The sequence below is a fragment of the Stegostoma tigrinum genome, chromosome 1 (genome assembly GCF_030684315.1).
Source record: "Stegostoma tigrinum isolate sSteTig4 chromosome 1, sSteTig4.hap1, whole genome shotgun sequence".
Lineage (NCBI taxonomy): Eukaryota > Metazoa > Chordata > Chondrichthyes > Orectolobiformes > Stegostomatidae > Stegostoma > Stegostoma tigrinum.
The window spans coordinates 54292856-54313202 of NC_081354.1; the positions used below are offsets into that span (position 1 = coordinate 54292856).

The 20347-nt window shown below is 41.6% G+C and overlaps 1 protein-coding gene across 3 annotated transcripts in view; it reads left to right on the forward strand.

The window, feature by feature from the left end:
- The window catches only part of cfi (complement factor I), a 62332-nt gene that overhangs the window by 26283 nt on the left and 15702 nt on the right, over positions 1–20347 (forward strand). For all 3 annotated transcript variants that reach the window (XM_048527930.2, XM_048528020.2, XM_048528107.2), the window contains 7 exons: positions 151–307; positions 427–629; positions 1505–1621; positions 1787–1894; positions 7283–7312; positions 9038–9156; positions 16604–16707. In XM_048527930.2, the coding sequence (XP_048383887.2) occupies positions 151–307; positions 427–629; positions 1505–1621; positions 1787–1894; positions 7283–7312; positions 9038–9156; positions 16604–16707 (838 nt within the window). The remainder of the gene's footprint in view (positions 1–150; positions 308–426; positions 630–1504; positions 1622–1786; positions 1895–7282; positions 7313–9037; positions 9157–16603; positions 16708–20347) is intronic.

The following is a 20347-nucleotide window of genomic DNA, read 5'->3' on the forward strand; positions in this document are numbered from 1 at the left end:
ACGTCAGCCTCCTGCTCCTCTGATGCTGCTTGGCCTGCTATGTTCCCCCAGCTCTACACCTTGTTATCTCAGTTATAGTTTAGTTTGTATCTGGCTATGTAATTGTATTTGTAAACACATATAATGAGCTCCATTTTTTAAAAATTTTAGGACATGCTGTTGTTTCTTGGCGATCTGATCGTAATTCACAAGGAATTGTTTTGTTCAGTTTCAATCAGACTTTACAAGAATTGTCTATATGCATGAATCAGAAGAGTTGGACAATGCATGAGGCAAATGTATTCTGCAGACAGCTCAACTTTCCATTGTAAGAATTTAGCTTCAATTTTCTGCGTTTGAAAATGATTGAAATCAATGTGTATAATGAGTATTTTGTCTCCGAAAGGTGTCTTTTCTGCTGCTTACCAACCTTTTCTCTTTGGCCAGAGGAGCAGAGAAAATTTTAACACCAACAGAATTTACAAATTGGTCGACGGTTACCAATTTTATGAACTGGTCGAACAGGATGCGCTGCAGAGGGTTTGAGACGAGCCTGTCAGAGTGTTTCCGCCTCACAGATATTGAAAAGCCACAGAAGAAATGCAGGAAAGAAAAGATTGCTGCAGTTAAATGTTATGATTATCCTCCAGGTATTTATTTTATTTTACTACAGTGGGCTTCATTCATCAGTGATATGGGCTCGGGGGAGGGTAGTACGTGGGTAGTGAAAATCTGCAGGTTTGTGTGTGAATTGTCATCTTGCCTGACTATAGGCAACACCATTGAATGTAGATTGGTGCTTGCCTTTCTAAAGGGAAACTCACTGAGTTAATTTTTCATTGATATGCAAACCTCTCTGTTGCAATCTCCACTGTGTAAACCTTCCATGGAAAATGGTTAATGCCCCCACAATCTTGACAAAACCTCCTTCCAGGTTTATTCATCTCATTTGGTTTATGAAGAACTTTTCTATAAAAGGAAATCTGTCACTCTTACCTGGTTTGGCCTACATGTGACTCTACATGCATTACAACATGGTTTCATCGCAGCTGTTGTAATGGACAGTTAGGCGAGGGCAATAAACATTGGCTGGGACGGCGTCACCTACATCTCATTACCAAATGAAAAACAAATCAGAATAGTATTAAATCATAAGTAGCCATTTCCTCTTCATTCAAGCGATTCCTTACAATCCCAGCAGCACTACTGAGTTCTGAAGCTGCTGGGACTGCCAGAGCTGCTAACCTATAGAGGGGCAGAAGGCCATCTCTGTGCTCAATTGCATTTGGGTGGCAATGTGATATTGCAGCGGGCAGCCTTCTTCAAAAGTTACTCCGTTTGTGACTGAGGGAAGAGCAATATGCTGTTCTGTACTAAATTCAGTATCATGCAAATATTACCTCATGCTAAGTAATGGCCATTATCCAATGTCCAGTCTGACAACTGGGAACTGCTATTGGATTACATAGGTACTGTACTTAGTTAAGTTTTCGACTTCACTAAAGCTGCTTCTGTTGTTTGTTAGACAAGAAATGCACCAATGTAGAATTTACTTGTGTAAATGGGAAATGTATTCCATTGGAGGATCTTTGCAATGGCATCGATGACTGTGCAGACCTAAGTGATGAGTCATGCTGTAAAAGTAAGTAAAGGAACCAAACAGTTTCTCTCTTTTGATGCTACCTCTGGGGGGTAAAGTGAGGCTAGCATTCTGCAGATGTTCTCAGTTTAACAATGCTTTGACTCATTAAAAAAAATTAAATGCAGATTATCATTGTCTCTGATACTTTTTCTGTTGTTAAAACAGGTTGCAGTAATTCTCACCACTGCAAGTCAGATGTATGTATTCCATATTTTTCTCGCTGTGATGGTGAAGATGATTGCTTGGATGGAAGTGATGAGAAGAACTGCACTGGTAAGAAATTATCTTCGCAGATTAATGTATTCTTCAGCTATTTAAATAAAAGATCCAGATTTTCATTTGGATTTAGGAAGACATGACCTGCACATTTTTTGCAGGTTTTAAACAGCACATCTGACCCATTCCTGACTGTAGGACTTCTGCTTCTCCACATGGGATCTAGGATTGCAGTGCAATTTGTAAGCTGTAATCAAGTGTGGTGAAGAGGTAGCTGGATAGAAGGTCCATGTCAATTTTCCAACACAGCAGCCCAGTTTTCAGCTTAAGTTAAAGGTCCCAAAATCGTACATCTCTCTCTTAACTCCCCCACCCAATAATGCCACATTGATGCCACCTCAGATCCACCAAGTCTCCTCCATACATTCATGGGGATTCATCCGTATCCACAGTGTATAGCCTTTGGAAATATCAATAGAAATTGCATTAAATGCAAATGAAAATGAAATCTCACATACCAATCTAAAACTCACATTGATGCTCCAGATAAAAACCTTTTCTCATTAGGAAAAAGCCAATTAGTCCTCAAAAAGTTGTATGAACAAACAACCGTGCACTCTGAAACCAAATCAAAGTTGGACTACGTTATAACAGCTTCATAAAGCTGTCAGCTATTCCACTGAACAGCTGTGTCAATAGAACTGAGTATATCATTTTTGGAACTCAGCCAAACATTCATAATGGTCGCAATTACTGATATGTTGCTGCTCTCTCATTACAGAGAGACCATGGTAATGGTCTGACTTGATGGTCACCACAACTCAGGTGACAGAAGAGGTAGAGAAGGAGAGCCTTTCATGGTCATCCTAACCAACACAGGAATTGAACCAGCCACTTCTGTCAGCTTGTAGGAAAATCACAACCTGCAATGAAACCTGCACCTATAAATCCTGTGTCGGCTTTTGGGGAATCATTCAGTGTGATAGTAACGATTTGTGTAGAGATCCTGCCCAGAACTAAAGGGGGCTACCAGTGTATCCCTACCATCACAGAGGCGGCTACCCATTTCCCAGAGGCTATTGACCTGAGAACCAAATCCACCAAAACGTCAGTGACAGAACTGACCCAGTTCTTCCACCTGATATGGTCTGCCTAGTCAGATCAGAGCTCAAATTTCAGGTCCAAAATATTCTTGGAAGGTATGGATAACCTAGGCATGACCAAACTAAAGTCTTCACCATATGACCAGCTATTGCAGATGGTGCTGGACTGGCACCAGCAAACCCCAAATCCAATGACCATCACATGCTACCAATGAATACCCCCATCCCTGAGATAAAGGACTATATTTTCTTCTACTTGCCTCCAAGGACTTATCCTGGTGACCAGAGACCCAAAAATAATGGTCTGCCCTGTATCTTGATATTGTATCCCCTAGTTTTCAACTCATCTAGTCAATCCAGCTATACTGGAAATGCACATATATCAGTCAGATCCCCTTTCACCCTTCTAAACTCGCATGAATACAGAACCAGTTAAATTCATCTTTCTTCACAGGACAGACCTGCCATCTCCGATATCAGCCTAGAGAATCTCTGCTGCACTCCCTCTATGACTAAGATATACTGTCTTAGGTAGGGACACCAAAACTGTACGCAATACTCCACAAAGGGTTTGTATAACTGCAATAAGACATCCCTACTTCTGAACTCAAATTCTCTTGCATTGAAGACCTGCATACCATGTGCTTGCTGCAGCTGCCTGTGTACTTGCATTGACAGGTGTATAAGGACACCAGATCCCTTTGTACATTCATACCTCCCAACATATCATACTTTAAATTATTCTCTTCTCTTCTGTTTTTCACACTAAAAAGTAAAACTGCACATTTAGCCACATTATACTGAATTTCCCATATGCTTGCCCGCTCACACAACTCTTCTTTTTCAGAAGAATGAGGGAAGATCTTATAGAAACATATAACATTATGAAGGGAATAGATAAGGTGGAGGCAGGGAGGTTGCTTTCGCTATCAGGTGAAACTAGGACTAGAAGGCAACACCTCAAAATAAGGGGAAGCAGATGTAGGACTGAGGTCAGGAGGAACTTCTTCACCCAAAGGATTGTGAATCTATGGAATTCCCTGCTCAGTGAAGCGGTTGAAGCTACCTCGCTGAATGTGTTTAAGGCAAGACTGGATAAATTTTCGAAGAGTAAAGGACTTAAGGGTTATGGTGAGCGGGCAGGTAAGTGGAGCTGAGTCTCAAAAAGATCAGCCATGATCTTATTAAATGGTGGGGCAGGCTCGAGGGGCCGGATGGCCCACTCCTGCTCCTTGTTCTTTAAGGTCTTATGTTCTAGATCACCTTGAAGCCTCCTTGCTTTCTCCTCACAGCTCTCAATCTCATATAATTTTGAAAATTTGGAAACGTTGTATTTGGTAACCTAATCTAGGTCATTGATATATATTGTGATTAGAACATAGAACATAGAACAATACAGCACAGAACAGGCCCTTCGGCCCTCGACGTTGTGCCGACCTGTGAACTAATCTAAGCCCCTCCCCTGACACAATCCCATCATTATCCATATGCTTATCCAAGGACTGTTGAAACGCCCCTAATGTGGCTGAGTTAACTACTTTGACATGCGGGGCATTCCAAGCCCATAGCACTCTCTGAGTAAAGAACCTGCCTCTGACATCTGTCTTAAATCTATCACCCCTCAATTTGTAGCTATGCCCCCTTGTACAAGCTGAAATCATCATCCTCTGAAAAAGACTCTCACTGTCCACAATATCTAATTTTCTGATCATCTTATATGTCTCTATTAAATCCCCCCTTAGCCTCCTTTTCTCCAATGAGAACAGACCCAAGTCTCTCAGCCTTTCTTCATAGGGCCTGTGCTCCAGACCAGGCTGCATCCTGGTAAATCTCCTCTGCACCTTTTCCAATGCTTCAACATCCTTCCTGTCATGGGGCGACCAGAACTGCACGCAATATTCCAAATGAGGCTGCACTAGCATTTTGTACAGTTGGAGCATGACATCATGGCTCCGGAAGTCAATCCCTATAAATCCCGTGACTGTACAAAACGCTAGTCGAGTAGCCTGTATCTCAGTATTCTCCTCGACAACATTGTCGTTTTCCAGAGTGAATACTGTCAAAAAATATTCAATTAGTGCTTCCCCTATCTCCTCTGACTCCACACACAACTTCCCACTACTGTCCTTGATTGGCCCTCATCTTACTCACGTCATTCTTTTATCTTTTTTCTTATTTATCTTCATGATGTACTTTATGAACAATACCACACATCCCCACATCACTTTAAACCTTTGGAACCTTAACAAGTTGTAGATATCTCCAATTAGCTCACTTCTTCGCTTGAAGCAGAGCAAGGACTAAGTCCTGCACGGTGAAAATGTTAGAAACAACAATGTTGGTGCCCAAGCATTGATCCTTATAGTATGCCACTAGCTACTGCCTGCCACTTAGAAAAATACCAGTTTATTCCCACTATCTGTGCTATCCTGTATAATTGTACAACAAACCTAATAATCTGGAAGTCTCACCACACTTGTCAATAGCATATATATTTGCCACAGCCATACAAATCAAAGCTTCTGGAAATCCAGTGCCAACGTACTTTATTATTGAAAAAACAATGTGTCTCTGAAACCACCATAGAGTCATAGAATCAGACAGCATGCAAACAGACCCCTCAGTCCAAACAATCTATGCTGAACATAATCCTAAACTAATCTAGTCCCACCTGCCTGCTCCTGGCACATAACCCTCCAAACCTTTCCTAATCATGTACTTATCTAAATGTCTTTTAAACATTGTTATTGTGCCCACATCCACCACTTCCTCTGGAAGCTTATTCTAGACATGAACCACCCTGTATAAAAATAAAATTGCCTTTCATATCTTTCTTAAACTCTCTCCTCTCGTCTTAAAAATGTACACCCCCTAGTCTTGAAATCCCTCATCCTCGGGAAAAGACACTTGCCATTAACCCTATGTATACCCCTCATGATTTTATAAACCTCAATAAGGTCACGTCCTCCAGTCCAATGAGAAAAGTCCTAGCCTATTCAGCCTTTCTTTATAACTTAAGCCTTCCATACCTGGCAATATTCTGGTAAGTCTCCTTTGAATCCTCTCTAGCTAAGTAATATCCTTCCTATAAAGGGGCAACCAGAACTATGCACAGTACTCCAGAAGATGTCTGAACAATTTCCTGTACATGACATGACATCCCAACTTTTGCTGCCAATTCTTTGGCTTCTTAGTATTCTTGCGTAAGTTTTGCTGTTATTCTTACTATAGTACTTCTTTCTGCTGTCAGCCCAGGAGCAATAGCTGTGTATCTATGAGAGGTCCCTCTCTCATCCCATGAGCACACAGCTGAGATGGTCCAGAAGCAAGCTGCTTTTGGGAGCTGACTGAATGATGTGGATATTTCATGATTTGGAAGGACAGCAATATCTTTTGTTATTATTTCAAGCTAGTCCCTGTTCCTGCATGGCCTTTTATATTAATGCACCAACAAATTAGAAGATAAATGGCACCCCATAGCATCAATGATGATTAAAATCTAATAGGCAAGAGAACATCAGCCATGATCAAATGATGGAGAAGTCTCAATAGGCTGAATGGCCTAATTCTGTTCCTATGTTCATGGTCTTATAATAGAATGAGGTTGTTTTCCTTAGATCATAGGAGATTGAGAGGGGATACATTGGGATGCATAAAATTATGAAGGGCATAGATTGGGTAGACATGAAGAAACATTTTCCTTAATGGAAGAGCGTAGATTTAAGATAAGGAGCAGAAGGTTTAGAGAAGATGTGAAGAAAAACTTTTTCAGCCAGAGGGTGGTGGGAATTTAGTCATTGTTGCCTATGACTGTTGTAGAGGTAGAGACCCTCATAACAGTTAAGAAATATTTAGACGTGCATTTGTGATGCCAAGGCACACAGGCTATGGAGTACTGGAAAATGGGATCGGGATAATTGGGGCTTTTATTTCAACCAACTAAAAACTGGATGTGCCAAACAGCCTTTTTCTGTCTCTATGATGCTATAAATACTTCTTTATGACTCTAAATAACACCTTTCAAAAATAATCTGACCATTAACCCAAGTCCTGTGTAGTTGCATGATGTGCAAATATTGACATTGGAGCTTGTGCCCTGGGAGATCCACTGCAGAGATTTTGAGTTGTCTTATCATAGATTTTGATAGTAGGATAAGGAAATGATGCATGTATCTACTTGAAAATTCTATTCCAACATTTCTATTTGTTTACGAATTAGCATTGCAATCAATGTGTATTTATTTGTGGACAGTTGTATATCCCTGGATAACAGTGTTAATAACATTAATGGAATGTTGTCATTATGATTACTATCTTTCATTGTGTCTTTGTTTTTACACAGAAACAAGTAAACCCAAAAATCATAATGAAGGTAAGTTATGATTGTGTTTTTTTTGCAGAGCACGTCCTTTCAGTCTTCTTCTGAAGTATTTTCAGCTGTGTTTGTCATTTATGTGATTTCACTTCATCAAACACCTCGAGACTGAGGACTTTCATAATGTTCTTCTCATCCAAACAGACTGGGCTGAATCTTATCAAATTTTGGTAATTTGTCAGTTTGTTGAGTTTCATGAGAGGATTCTCTCTGTGTGGCCTAGTAAATTTTTTTGTACAATTGCTCCACATTCATCTCATTAAGTATATACTTCACTCCCGTGGTGCCTCCAGGCAGGTCTCCATTGACTCCTTGGAAGGAGTCGGTTGTATAAAAGTTTAACACAGCTGTCACCTTGATGGTCACTGGGATAGGGTGGCCATTTGCTCCTTCAGGTCACAGGTCTGACTCCAGCAGTTGCGGTAGTCCAGTGACAGTCTCCCCGGACATTCTTACTGCGCCTCACTCACCTGGAGGAAATGGCATTGACCCTCCTGTGCCTCATGCAGAACTCTTTAGCTGTGAGGGATCTTCATGTTGATTCTGTTGACCCTTCACTGGAGGGACCTGATGCTCTTGGGTTTGCTGGAGTATGTGTTCCTCCTCTATTTCTTGGCGCCGCCATCACAGCTACAGTGAAAATACCTGCTGCTGTGTGTGACCCCATCGGTGGTCAACAGAGGAAACAGGACAGGCTCCGTTCTAAGGTGAGCAGTGAGCATTCACATCACTAACTAATGACAACTGAACATTGCTCTCTACAGTGGGACACAGAGCACACTGACACGGAGAGACATGGACCGACTTATCTTGACATTGGACCAATTTCGACCTGTGCTCTTCCAGTCATGTGGCAAATAGATAAATGTAGTCTAAGTGCTGCATGGTAATGAACCCATCTCCTCCCAACTCCCATCATCCATAAAATACATTATTGCATATATATGGGACTCTTGCACTGAGCTTAAGTTTGAGGGGGAATCAGTTCCATGCCTGGGCACCTCATGAGTCCTTGTAATAGCTGAGTGCACTGTGGTCCATTGCCTCTCTTGGTGTCACCTGGGATTACTTTTGCTTTACACGGACGTCGCTTTTCATGTCGCAAGGATCAGTGACATGGTCGATATTATTTGTGACCAGCTGTTGATCTGTGTTGATCCTGTTGCTGTGGCATACAGTAACTTGTGCACAGCATTGACTCTTCAGTGCTTCCCACTGGCACAAACTGCTTGCCTCTGCCTTTGTACTTAGATAGCAATACAAGCAAGCTGTCAGCAGTAACTGAATATTAAAGACCCTGTGCGCTGAGAAATTAATACAGGCCACAAGGAGGGCGCAAGTCAATGCTGAAGTCGGGTCATTCAATAGGAAAATGTGTATCCTGAAAAGGAAACAAACTAATTTCTATTCTCCTGTAACAGTATACAGTGAAATCTTGTGGACAGATAGTTCATTTTTAATCACCAGATTTTTCCCATGGATTAAACAGGATACAAAGTGGTACAGCAGGGATTAAATAAGGAACAGGGAAAATGTAAAATGTGCTGCTAATTTACTATCATCATTAAATGATGGTCAATGTCAAAGTTATCTCCATTGGTTTGAGGGCTTGTCTCCAAATTCCTTCTCCCAGTGTTGAAAAACAATGGTCTATGTAGACTGGCTTGAGCCTGATATATTACAGTGTTGATAAACATAACACACATTTCACACTATCTTTAGAAAGACGTCTGCTCAAGTCATCACTTGCTAAAATATCCTGCGGGATTTCAAATGTCACCAGAGACACACACACTTTGAAGAGATCTAAGAGGCTTGTGGGAGGTAAAGAGGCTTTACAAGTAAGTTTATATTTTTCATTGAATAAAGTTTAACTGACTTTGCTTTTTAAAGAACATGGGTAGATTTTAACTTTGTGCAATACTGTAAAACACTTGAGAATGGGTCAGCAGCGTGATATCTTTCCAAATATTTCTTACCATTGTCCTCCAAACAGCTCCTCCACACCCAGTAAGACAAGGATGCTGAGCAGGTCAAAGCCTGGAGCCTAGCTCCCAGGCCGAGGCCACAAAGTTTAAACTTCAATGATCCCGCACGAGCTGTCAAGAATTATATACTGCCTCTTACTCTCTATTCACATCCTCAACTTGAGTCTCATAGTTGTCACCCTCTGTGCTTCCCTTCACTCTCTGTAGCCATTGCACCACAATTCATTCCACCTTCTTCAGCCTGTCATTCTCAGACTCACAACCCTTACTACAGCAGCTCTTACTTTCCACTTCTCGCATTTGACACACTACTTACCAGCATATTCTCAATGCACCTTATCAGACGGTCACTGGCATTTCTTGCAGAATTTTGTGCACTGGCATTACTAGCAAGGTATCTCAGGTGAGATCAAGCCTGCTCACTCAGTGCACTCTTATCATGTAAGCAAATATGTTGGTCTGCAAGGGCAGGCAAATTACGGATACAGTGAGTGATAGGATGGAGGAGATATTGTATGAGGTTTCTTGATACAATTTTTCTCTTTTATTCTTCTAAACTGTGTCTCACCTGACACAGGTGTTGGTTGAGTGGCAAAGTCACTGGACTAGTAAATCCAGAGAGCCAGGTTAATGTTTTGAGGGTATGAGTTCAAATCCTTCTATGGCAGCTGGTGAAATTTGAATTCAACCAAAAAAACCCTCTGGAATACAGAGCTAGTGTGATATCTTGTAATCAATCTGTTCAGAAATGTGATGCACTCCTCTGGACCAGGTGCAATTTGAATCCACGTCTGCTAGCTCAGAGGTAGGGACACTACCACTGTGCCACAAGAACTCCTACAAAGCAAGCTTAATAGCAACTAGGAAACATTAAACAATATTGATTGTTGTTAAAACCCATCTGATTCACTATCGTCCTTTTACAAAAGGAAATCTGTCCTTATCGGCTCCAGCCTGTAACCCCAAATCTACAGAAGGGTGGTTGACTTTTAACTGCCCTCTATGCAATTAGGGATGGGCAGTAAATGCTGGCTTAGCCAGAGATGCTCAAATCCTACAAATGAATAATGAAATCTCACTACAAGACAAAGTGGAGGTAATTTCATCAGACTGTCCTCTCACTGCTCACTGCTATTGGGTAAAACCCATTCTGATGAAGGGTCTAGGCCCGAAACATCAGCTTTTGTGCTCCTAAGATGCTGTTTGGCCTGCTGTGTTCATCCAGCTCCGCACTTTGTTATCTTGGATTCTCCAGCATCTGCAGTTCCCATTATCCTTTATTCTTCACTTGTGTTTCAAGTGTTAAAAAATCCAGGTTGCTGTGCCAATTCAGGAAAAGGAGATCATTCTTCCTGAAGGCACATTGTCATTTGATTCAACCCGAACAAGTTCTAGCTCTGAGATTAGTACACTGACCTTTGGGGTTTGGTTAGAAAGGAAGCTTCATGTTGTGATTTACCAGATACAAGCGTGTAGATATTTGGGCCACAGATGCAGATGCCACAGATGTCATGTTCCTAGCAGCGGATTCATGTACATACTCAGCTGCAGTGACCCCAATAATATCCTGGAGCTGAGTCCCTGTATAAAAGAAGATAGAAGTGTATTGGATGGACAGCAAATGAGCAGATTTGTGAAATGAGAGTCAGTTTGTAAAAGAAACAAAACTGGAAGGAAATGGATTTAAAGCAATGTGCAAATAAAGCAAGGGTGACCTGTCCTGAGAGGTGCTGGTTAGATGGATCAGCCATGTTAAATTGCCCATTGTGCCCAGGGATTTGTGATTGTAGGTCAATTAGCCATGAGAGATATAGAGTTACAAGGACAAGGTATTGGATTTGGGTAGGATGCTCTTCAGAGGGATGGTGTGGACTTGATGGGCTGAATGGCCTGCTTTCACACCATAGGAATTCCATGATTCTGTGTAAGAAAAATCTTTATCACACTGTGAGTTGTTAGGGTATGGAATGCACTGCCTGGAAATATGGTGGAACAAATTCAGTTGAAGCATTGAAGAGGGCATTGGATTTTTTTGATAGTAATAGTGTGCAAGGACATAGGGAAAAGGCAGGAGATTGACTCTAAATAATAGTCAGTGAAGGCATGATGGGCCAAATGGAATCCTTCTGCACTGTAACAATACTGTGATTCTGTGGATATCTCAGCGCATGGAGGAGAATAGTTTCAACATGTTGAAATAAAATATAGAACCCATTTTGCACAATGTTGACCTAGTAGTTATTAACAACATTATGATAATGTTGATCGTTATTATGGAGGATTGCAGGTAGCTCTAATATTTGCTACGATTATTACCATAGAACCACATCCAGTGAACATTGTGGCTATAGGACCCAATGCTGACAGAGATGTTGTAGAATGTCATTTTATCCCAGCACTCTACTCTTGTGCAGAGCTATAAGGTGACCTTGATTCAAGGGGAGAACCACTCAATCAGGAGGGCACTACACCAAAGACCCCATTCAGATCGACCACTACTTCCTTCATTAGTTATGTCCAGTTTTGGGCAGCTAGGTCAAGCTGTCACAGCCAGCAGGAAGGTGCTGCAGTCTGCAGCGAGCTCCACAACACTTAAGCTGCTTGAGCTTACCTCCACAGCCATCTGAAATATCTTCACCTATCATAGTGCTGTTTTGATCAGACTGCTTGGATATCCTATCACATCTTTGGGGCTAGTGGACCTTAAGTTCAGGGCACCTACCAGTGTCCCACAAGAGCCTTCCTCTCATAATATAGCCATTGAGTAGATAGTTAGCAGGAGTACTAAGATAATGAACACTTATACAAGAACTATTAATTCTTTCATTTTAAAATTCGAATTAGAATATCCTTTATTGTCACATTTAACTAATTTAGTACAACTGTGCTGTTAGATGACTTTTTTTCTGCATCTGGTGTTAAAGTTTCAAAATTGAAGGAGAGCAATGGAGGATGACAAAAGACAATAGACAACAGATGCAGGAGTAGGTCATTTGGCCCTTCGAGCCAGCACCACCATTCATTATGATCATGGCTGATCATCCACAATCAGTATCCTGTTCCTGCTTTATCCCCATAACCCTTGATTCCACTATCTTTAAGAGCTCTATCTACCTCTTTCTTGAAAGTATCCAGAGAACTTGGCCTCCACTGCCTTCTGGGGTAGAGCATTCCACATATCCACCACTCTCTAGGTGAAGAAGTTTTTCCTCAACTCTGTTCTAAATGGCCTACCCCTTATTTTCAAACTGTGTCCTCTGGTTCTGGACTCACTCATTAGTGGAGACAAGACAGTTAGTGCATTAGCAGTTAGAAGAGTTGTTAAGGTGAAGCATTCTTAGATAAATATGTTCTCCTGAGAACTGAGGCGATTTGGGACACTAAGGATCAGTGCTACTTTCAAGCAGTGAGCATTTTACATATTTACAACAAACTTCTTAATTGCCTACAGAGGACCTTGATCCAATGTGGTGGATGGCAGAGTTGTGTGCAAAGGTGGGCTGCCCTCCATAGTTGTGCTTGAGCCTATTGGTAAATATGATTAAGCTTACGTATCTTCTGCATGCTGGAAGAGGTTGGAAGAGATTATGACCAGGGTGGGAGGGTTTTTAATGATGTTGAATGGCTTTCCATAGCAATGAGCAGTGTAGAATCACTATGCTGATGCTGAAAGTCTAGGCCCGAAATGTCAGCTTTCCAGCTCCTATGGTGCTGCTTGGCCTGCTGTGTTCATCCAGCTCTACACCTTGTTATCTCACTAGATAGAGGGGTAGCTTGCATGTTGGTCTGGGCTGTGCTTACAACTTTCTGTAGTTTCTTATGGTCCTGGGCAGAGTAGTTGCCATACCAGGCTATGATGTATCCAGATAGAATGCTTTTGTTTTAAAAAGCTGGGAATAGATATTTCTTGTTTCGGTCTCCCATACTTTTAAACTGCTGTTCACCTGGTGGGTTGAACCCAGTTTACTCAATTTTGTTGCAGGACAATGCATAATATCCAGAAGTTAGTGAGAAGTTTCTTATTTTCTATGAGGAAATCCATTGAATTCATGGGGAAGCGCTCAGGTCTTGCTGTTGGAAATGATAACTTCGAGGCAGTGGTCAACCAATCCTCTATCCATGCCAATATGTGACCTGTAATACCGTGCAACTTTATCTTACGTAGCAGCCTTTGGTGTGGCACCTTGTCAAATGCCTTCTGGAAATCCAGATACACCACGTCCACAGGTTCCCATTGTCCACCATGCAAGTAACGTCCTCAAAGAATTCCAACAAATTAATTAAACATGACTTACCCTTCATGAACCCATGCTGGGTGTTCCCAATGGGACAATTTATATCCAGATGTCTTTAATTCAAGGATTTTCCCCACTACCGAAGTTAAGCTAACTGGCTTATAGTTACGTACTTTTTGTCTACTTCCTTTCTTAAACAGTGGCGTCACATTGGCTATCTTCTAATCTGCAGGAACCACCCCAGGCACCAGAGAATTCTGGTAAATAATTACGAGTGCATTTGCTATTTCTCCCATCACCCCTTTTAGTACCTTGGGATGCATTTCATCTACCTTTAGCCCCATTAGCTTGCCCAGCACTGCCTCCTTAGTGGTAATGATAGTTTCTAGGTCCTTACCTGCTATAATCTTCTTGCCACTAGTTTTCAGCATGTTTTTTGTGTCTTCCACTGTGAAGACCGACACGAAATAACTGTTTAATGTCTTGGCTATTTCCTCGTTCCCAGTTATTAAACTGGCCTTTTTATCCTCTAAAGGACCAATGTTTACCTTCGCTGCTCTTTTACGATTTACATATTTGTAGAAACTTTTGCTGCCTGTTTTTATATTCTGAGCTGGTTTACTCTTATAATCTATCTTACTTTTCTTTACAACTTTTTTGTGGCTTCCTGTTGGCCTTTAAAGATTTCTCAGTCTACTAGCTTCCCACTACTCTTTGCTTTTTTGTTTGTGTTTCTTTTCAATCTGATACTTTCCTTTATTTCCTTAGACACCCATGGCTGGCTCTCTGTTTTCCTACAGTTCTTCCTTTTCACTGGAATATACTTCTGCTGAGCACAGTGAAAAATTGTTTTGAAAGTCCTCCACTGTTCCTCAATTGACACACCATAAAGTTTTTGCTCCCATTCTACCTTAGCTAACTCCTCCCTCATCCCGTCATAGTCTCCTTTGTTTAAGGTACTGGATTTAACCTTCTCACGCACCACCTGTATTTTAAATTCGACCATACTCTGATTGCTGTTTCTGAGAAGATCCCTAACTGGGAGATCATTAATTATTCCTGTCTCATTACCCAGGACTACTTCTAGGATTGCTTGCTGTCTCGTAGGTTCTATTACGTACTTCCCTTCCCTGCAAATCCATCAGTGCAAGGGGCAATGGCTGGAAGCACAAAACCCAACTGCCCGCTTATGAAGAGATAGGAGGATTTCTGAAGAAGGGTCTAGGCCCAAAACGTCAGCCTTCCTGCTCATCTGATGCTGCTTGGCCTGCTGTGTTCACCCAGCTCTACACCTTGTTATCTCTGTTGCTTATGAATTATGGTAATGAAGGTCAAAAGGAAAAAGAAAGAGATGAATGCAATAAATTGGACTCAGGCTCACCCAAGAGTTCTCAGTGACCTGTTCCACACAAGCGCCCTTAAACACCATCCCAGATTCAAACTTCGTCATTTTGAAGACTATTTTGGATACTTTCCTGTATAAGGATGGACTGGATTGTGTTAGGCAGGAGGTGTTTCATTGAGCATGAGGGAGATAAAGGAATCTGAATAGTTCAGGATAATCCCTTTCCGAGCTTTTTCAAAATTCATTCTTGGGAAGCGAGTGGGCATTGCTGGCAAGGAATTTAGCCTAGTCATTGTTGGCCTGCATTGAATTAATATGGATACCTCAAGGAGCCACAAAGAGGCAACAGCATTTATATTGGTGTAAGACTAAAGACAGATACAGGCCAAAGGAACTGCAGATGCTATAAATCAGGAACAAAAACAGAAGTTGCTTGCAAAGCTCAACAGGTCAGGCAGCATCTGTGAAGAAAAATGATAACTTATGTATCAGGTCCGGTGATTTTTCTTCAAAGATGCTGCCAGACCTGCTAAGGTTTTTCAGATAGAGCCTGGATTAGCAGGTATCCTACCTGACAGATTTTCATCAACAAATGATTTTCTGACAATTAACTACCCCAAAAGCAGAATTTGAGCACATGATCTCTGTATTACTAGCTCAGTGACAATAACTACTGCACAATTGTAACCACTCATAGTGGAGAATAAGAAGGCTGTTTATAATCTTTGAGAAGGGAGACCCAGGACTTTTATCTATGCTCACCTAAAAGAGATAGTTTGACAAAGGTCACATTTACGTACAGCTTCTGAGCTCAGATGCCAAACCTCTTCCGAAAGCCGTAATTCTCAAGTTCCCTGCTAAAACATCAGGGAAGTGCCTTTCATTACACACCGGAGATGATCACCTTAGATAATGACCAATCATGACCTCCACCTCGACGGAAACACAGCTGTAGCTCAGGACAAGGGCCTCCAGACTCATTTATCTTTCTGTAGTTCAGGCACATCAGGATCTGATTGCTCTTGGAGGCCAGAAAGGACATGAATGCAGGGACTAGTGGAATTTTGCTACCTGGTGGCCAGCTACCTGCCTGATACGGCCATCTCGAAGCATAGCAGTGTATGTCAGACACCAGTCTTCCTCGTCACAGCAACCAGACTAGTGGGACATTGGAGGGCGAAATGCAATGTTCCTAGCAGCAAGTTGTAAAAATACAGCAGCCAACAGGGTCCAGTCAGAAACAACATGCTTTGCAACAAAGAGAACATCATTCTTCTTCTCCCCACTTCACCTGATGAAGGAGCAGTGCTCAGAAAGCTTGTGATTTCAAATAAACCTGGTGTCATGTGACTTCTTACATTGTCCACTCCTGTGCTAACACCGGCATCTCCACATCATTAGTAAAAATGATGTGATCACTTTCTGAGCCAACTGAAAAGAATTTCTACCAGGTTTTTCCACCTATTCCACTATCATTCAAGTGTATGATTTACAGAGCTCCAAAAGTAATTAACAACGTAATAACTGAAAGAAAGATTGGGAAATTTGCATGGATATTCATACCTGAAATGTCTAATTTTGTTTGAAAATTATTTATTTTGTAGATATTATCTTTCCTTTGAAACAGGTGAGTTTGAATAACGGGTATGTTTTATACTGTACTTTCTCTAAATGTACTGTTATTATTGTGAGGTAATTATGCTTTCTTTTCTTTCTAAAGGGTCAATTTCCTTGGCAAATAGCAGTTTATGATGGCACAAAGTTGAACTGTGGTGGAGTCTTCATTGGTGGTTGCTGGATTTTGACAGCTGCGCATTGTTTAAGGTATTTGCTGGCAATCACTATCTCTTCACAAAATACACAAGATACAATTGAAGGTCTTCAATGTGATCTAAGATTTATGCTCTTTCTCAGCACTTTTTCAATGTTCTGTAGATGCATTTCTTTTCATTGGGTGAAATCTCCCTGTAATTAGCAATCCAAACTCAACATTGCATCTTCGCTTTTGCACTGGTTACCCCTAATTACAAAACTTAGCTGTGTTTCAGCCTTATTAACAGCTATACTTAGTTGTCCGTATTTCTTTAATGACCCCTGAATCTACACAGCAGATTTTCTGATGAAGGGTCTAGGCCCGAAACGTCAGCTTTTGTGCTCCTAAGATGCTGCTTGGCCTGCTGTGTTCATCCAGCCCCACACCTTGTTATCTCGGATTCTACAGCATCTGCAGCTCCCGTTATCTCAGATTCTCTATGCTATTACTAATTCAAAGGGAACCACCACTTATTTTGTGTTCTTATTAGAGTAATCTGAAACTTATTTCACTGTCCACATTCGTCCTATAATCTTATGTCTCACTTTGCTTCGATTTTTTATCCAATTTTCCCTTAAACTGTTCAACGGCTCCTGTCCTTGATTGCCCTGTGATTGTTCTAATGCTTTGTATAGAAACAAAATATTGCCCAAAATGTTTGGCCTCATTCTCTTGGTTATAGTTCTGAAATTATATCAACTATTCTCTGACTCCTCAACCAGATGTCATCATTTACAGTGTTAAAATTCTTCACAGTTTTAAAAACCTCTGGAAATTTTCCCTCATTGTTCTTGACTTCATTTTTAAAAAAGTCCCTCTGTGTGTGTGGTGAGAGTGCATTGGGAGGGTTCTGCCCGTTCTGCAGAACACTTGGATACAATGAGCTAATACTCTAACCTCCTGCCATTCTGGGGGACTTCAGCCCACTTTAATGTCCAAGATCTTTGATCCTCACATCATTCCAGTTTATTTACTTGCCTTTATTCTCAAACTGTTTAAGGATGGTCCAAGAAATGTTCCTAAAACAGGTGCATATGCAACAGACCCAAAATATTTTACATATCGACAAAGGACACGTGTAACATCTGCCCGAATGGAATCAAATATATTTCAAACATTTTTGGGCATGGACATAGTTCCACAAAATTGCAAAAGGTGGCATTTTTTTTCATGCATGGGACATCAGCATCACTAGCTGGCCAGTATTTATTGCTTGTTACTAGTTGCCCTTGAGAAGGTGATGATGAACTGCCTTTTTTAACTGCTGTAGCCTATGTGCTGTAGGTTGACCCACAATGCCCCTAGTAATGGAATTCCAGGATTTTGAAGCAGTGACAGTGAAGGACTGGAAATATATTTCCAAGTTAGGATCATGAGTGGGTGGAGGGGATCTTGCATGTGATTGTGTTCCCATGTGTCTACTGCCCTTGTCCAAGAGATGAATATGGTCATGGGTTTGGAAGGTGCTGTCTAAGGATCTTTGGTGAATTTCTGCGGTATGTCTTGTAGACAGTACACACAGCTGCTATTAAATGTTGGTAATGGATGGAGTGGATATTTGTAGATGTGGTTCCAATCAAGAATGCTGCTTTGTCCTGGATGGTGTCAGACTTCTTGAGTGTTGTTGAAGATGCACCCATCAGGTAAGTATTCCATCACACTCCTGACTTGTGCCTTTCAGATGGTATCAGGCATTAGGAAGTTGAGAGATGAGTTATTTGTCACAATATTCCAAACCTCTGACCTCCTCTTGTAGACATTGTGTTCATGTGGTGAGTTCAGTTGAGTTCCTGGTCAACAGTAATGCTAAGGATATTGATAGTGGGGAATTCAGTGATAGTAACACCATTGAATGACACGGGGGAGTGGTTTGATTGTCTCTTATTGAAGATGGTCATTGTCTGGTATTTGTGTGGTTCGAATATTACTTGCTCCCTGTCAGTCCAAGCCTGGATATTGAGCAGAATTATTGCATTTGAACACGAACAGTTTCAGTATTAGGGGAATCACAATTGGACATTGTGCAATCATCAGTGAACGTCCCCACTTCTGACTTTATGTCAGAGGGACAATTGTTGATGAAGCAGCTGAAGATGGTTGGGCCTAGGACATGACCCTGAGAAACTCTTGCAGAAATGTCCTGGAGCTGAGATGACTGAACTGTAACAACGACAACCGTAATCATCTTTCCTTGTGCCAGGTATGATCCTAACCAGTGGTGTGTTTTCCCACTGATGTCCATTGATTTCAGTTTTCCCTGGGTCCCCAATGTCATAGTTGGTTGAATGTGGCCTTGATGTCAAGAGCCGTCACCTTCATCTCACCTCTGGAATTCAGCTCTTTTATTCACGTTTGAACTCAGACTGTAATGAGGTCAGGACATTTGGCAGAACCCAAACTGAATAAGTTATTGCTGAGCAGATGCTGCTTGATAGCACTGTTGATGACACCTTCCATCACCTTACTGATGATTGAGAGTTTTCTGATGTGGCAGTAATTGGCCGGGTTGGATTTGTCCTGCTTTTTGTTTACAAGGCATATCTGGGCATCTTTCTACATTGTTGGAAACTGTACAGGAACAGCTTAGATAGGGGAACAGCAAGTTCTGGATCACAAGTCTTCAGAACTATTGCCAGAATATTGTCAGTGTCCATAGCCTTTGCAGAATCTGGTGCTTCCAGTCATTTCTTGTATCACATGGAGTGAATAGAGTTGACTGAAGACTGGTATTTATAATGCTGGGAGGATCAAGCACTCGATACTTCTGGCTGAAGATTGCTGTGAATGCTTCAGCTTTATCTTTTGCACTGATGTGCTGGGCTCTCCCTTCTTTGAGGATGGTGATATTTGCAGAGCATCCTCCTCCAGTGACTTGTTCAATTGTCCACCCTCATTCATGACTGGATGTGGCAGGACTGCAGAGCCCAGACCTGATCCGTTGGTTGTGGGATCACTGAGCTCTGCCTATCACTTGCTGCTTATGCTGTTTGGTCCACAAGTAGTCCTGCTTGGTGGCTTCATCTGGTTGATACCTCATCTTCAGGAATGCTTGGTGCTGCACCTGGCATTCCCTCCTGCACTTACCATGGATCCAAGATTGATCCCCTGACTTGATGGTGATGGTTGAATGAGGGATATACTAGGCCATGTGGTTACAGTTTGTGCTGGAGTACAATTCTGCTGCTGACGGCCTACAGCGCCTCATGGATGCCCAGTATTGAGTTGCAAGATCTGTTCAAAATCTGACCCATTTAGCACAGTATGATCGGGGATATTCCCAACGTGAAGATGGGATCCCATCTCCACAAGAACGGATCAATACTGTATTTTCTGCTTGGGAAATGAATATGAGTTCCAATTATTAGGGTAATATACTTCTTTAGTGCAAACCTGGTACACAGTACACCAAGATAACAAAATGTGAGGCTGGATGAACACAGCAGGCCAAGCAGCATCTCAGGAGCACAAAAGCTGACGTTTCGGGCCTAGACCCGAAACGTCAGCTTTTGTGCTCCTGAGATGCTGCTTGGCCTGCTGTGTTCATCCAGCCTCACATTTTGTTATCTTGGAATCTCCAGCATCTGCAGTTCCCATTATCTCTGACACAGTACACCACACTGTCCTCTGCTCTAATTTCCACAATCTCAGATT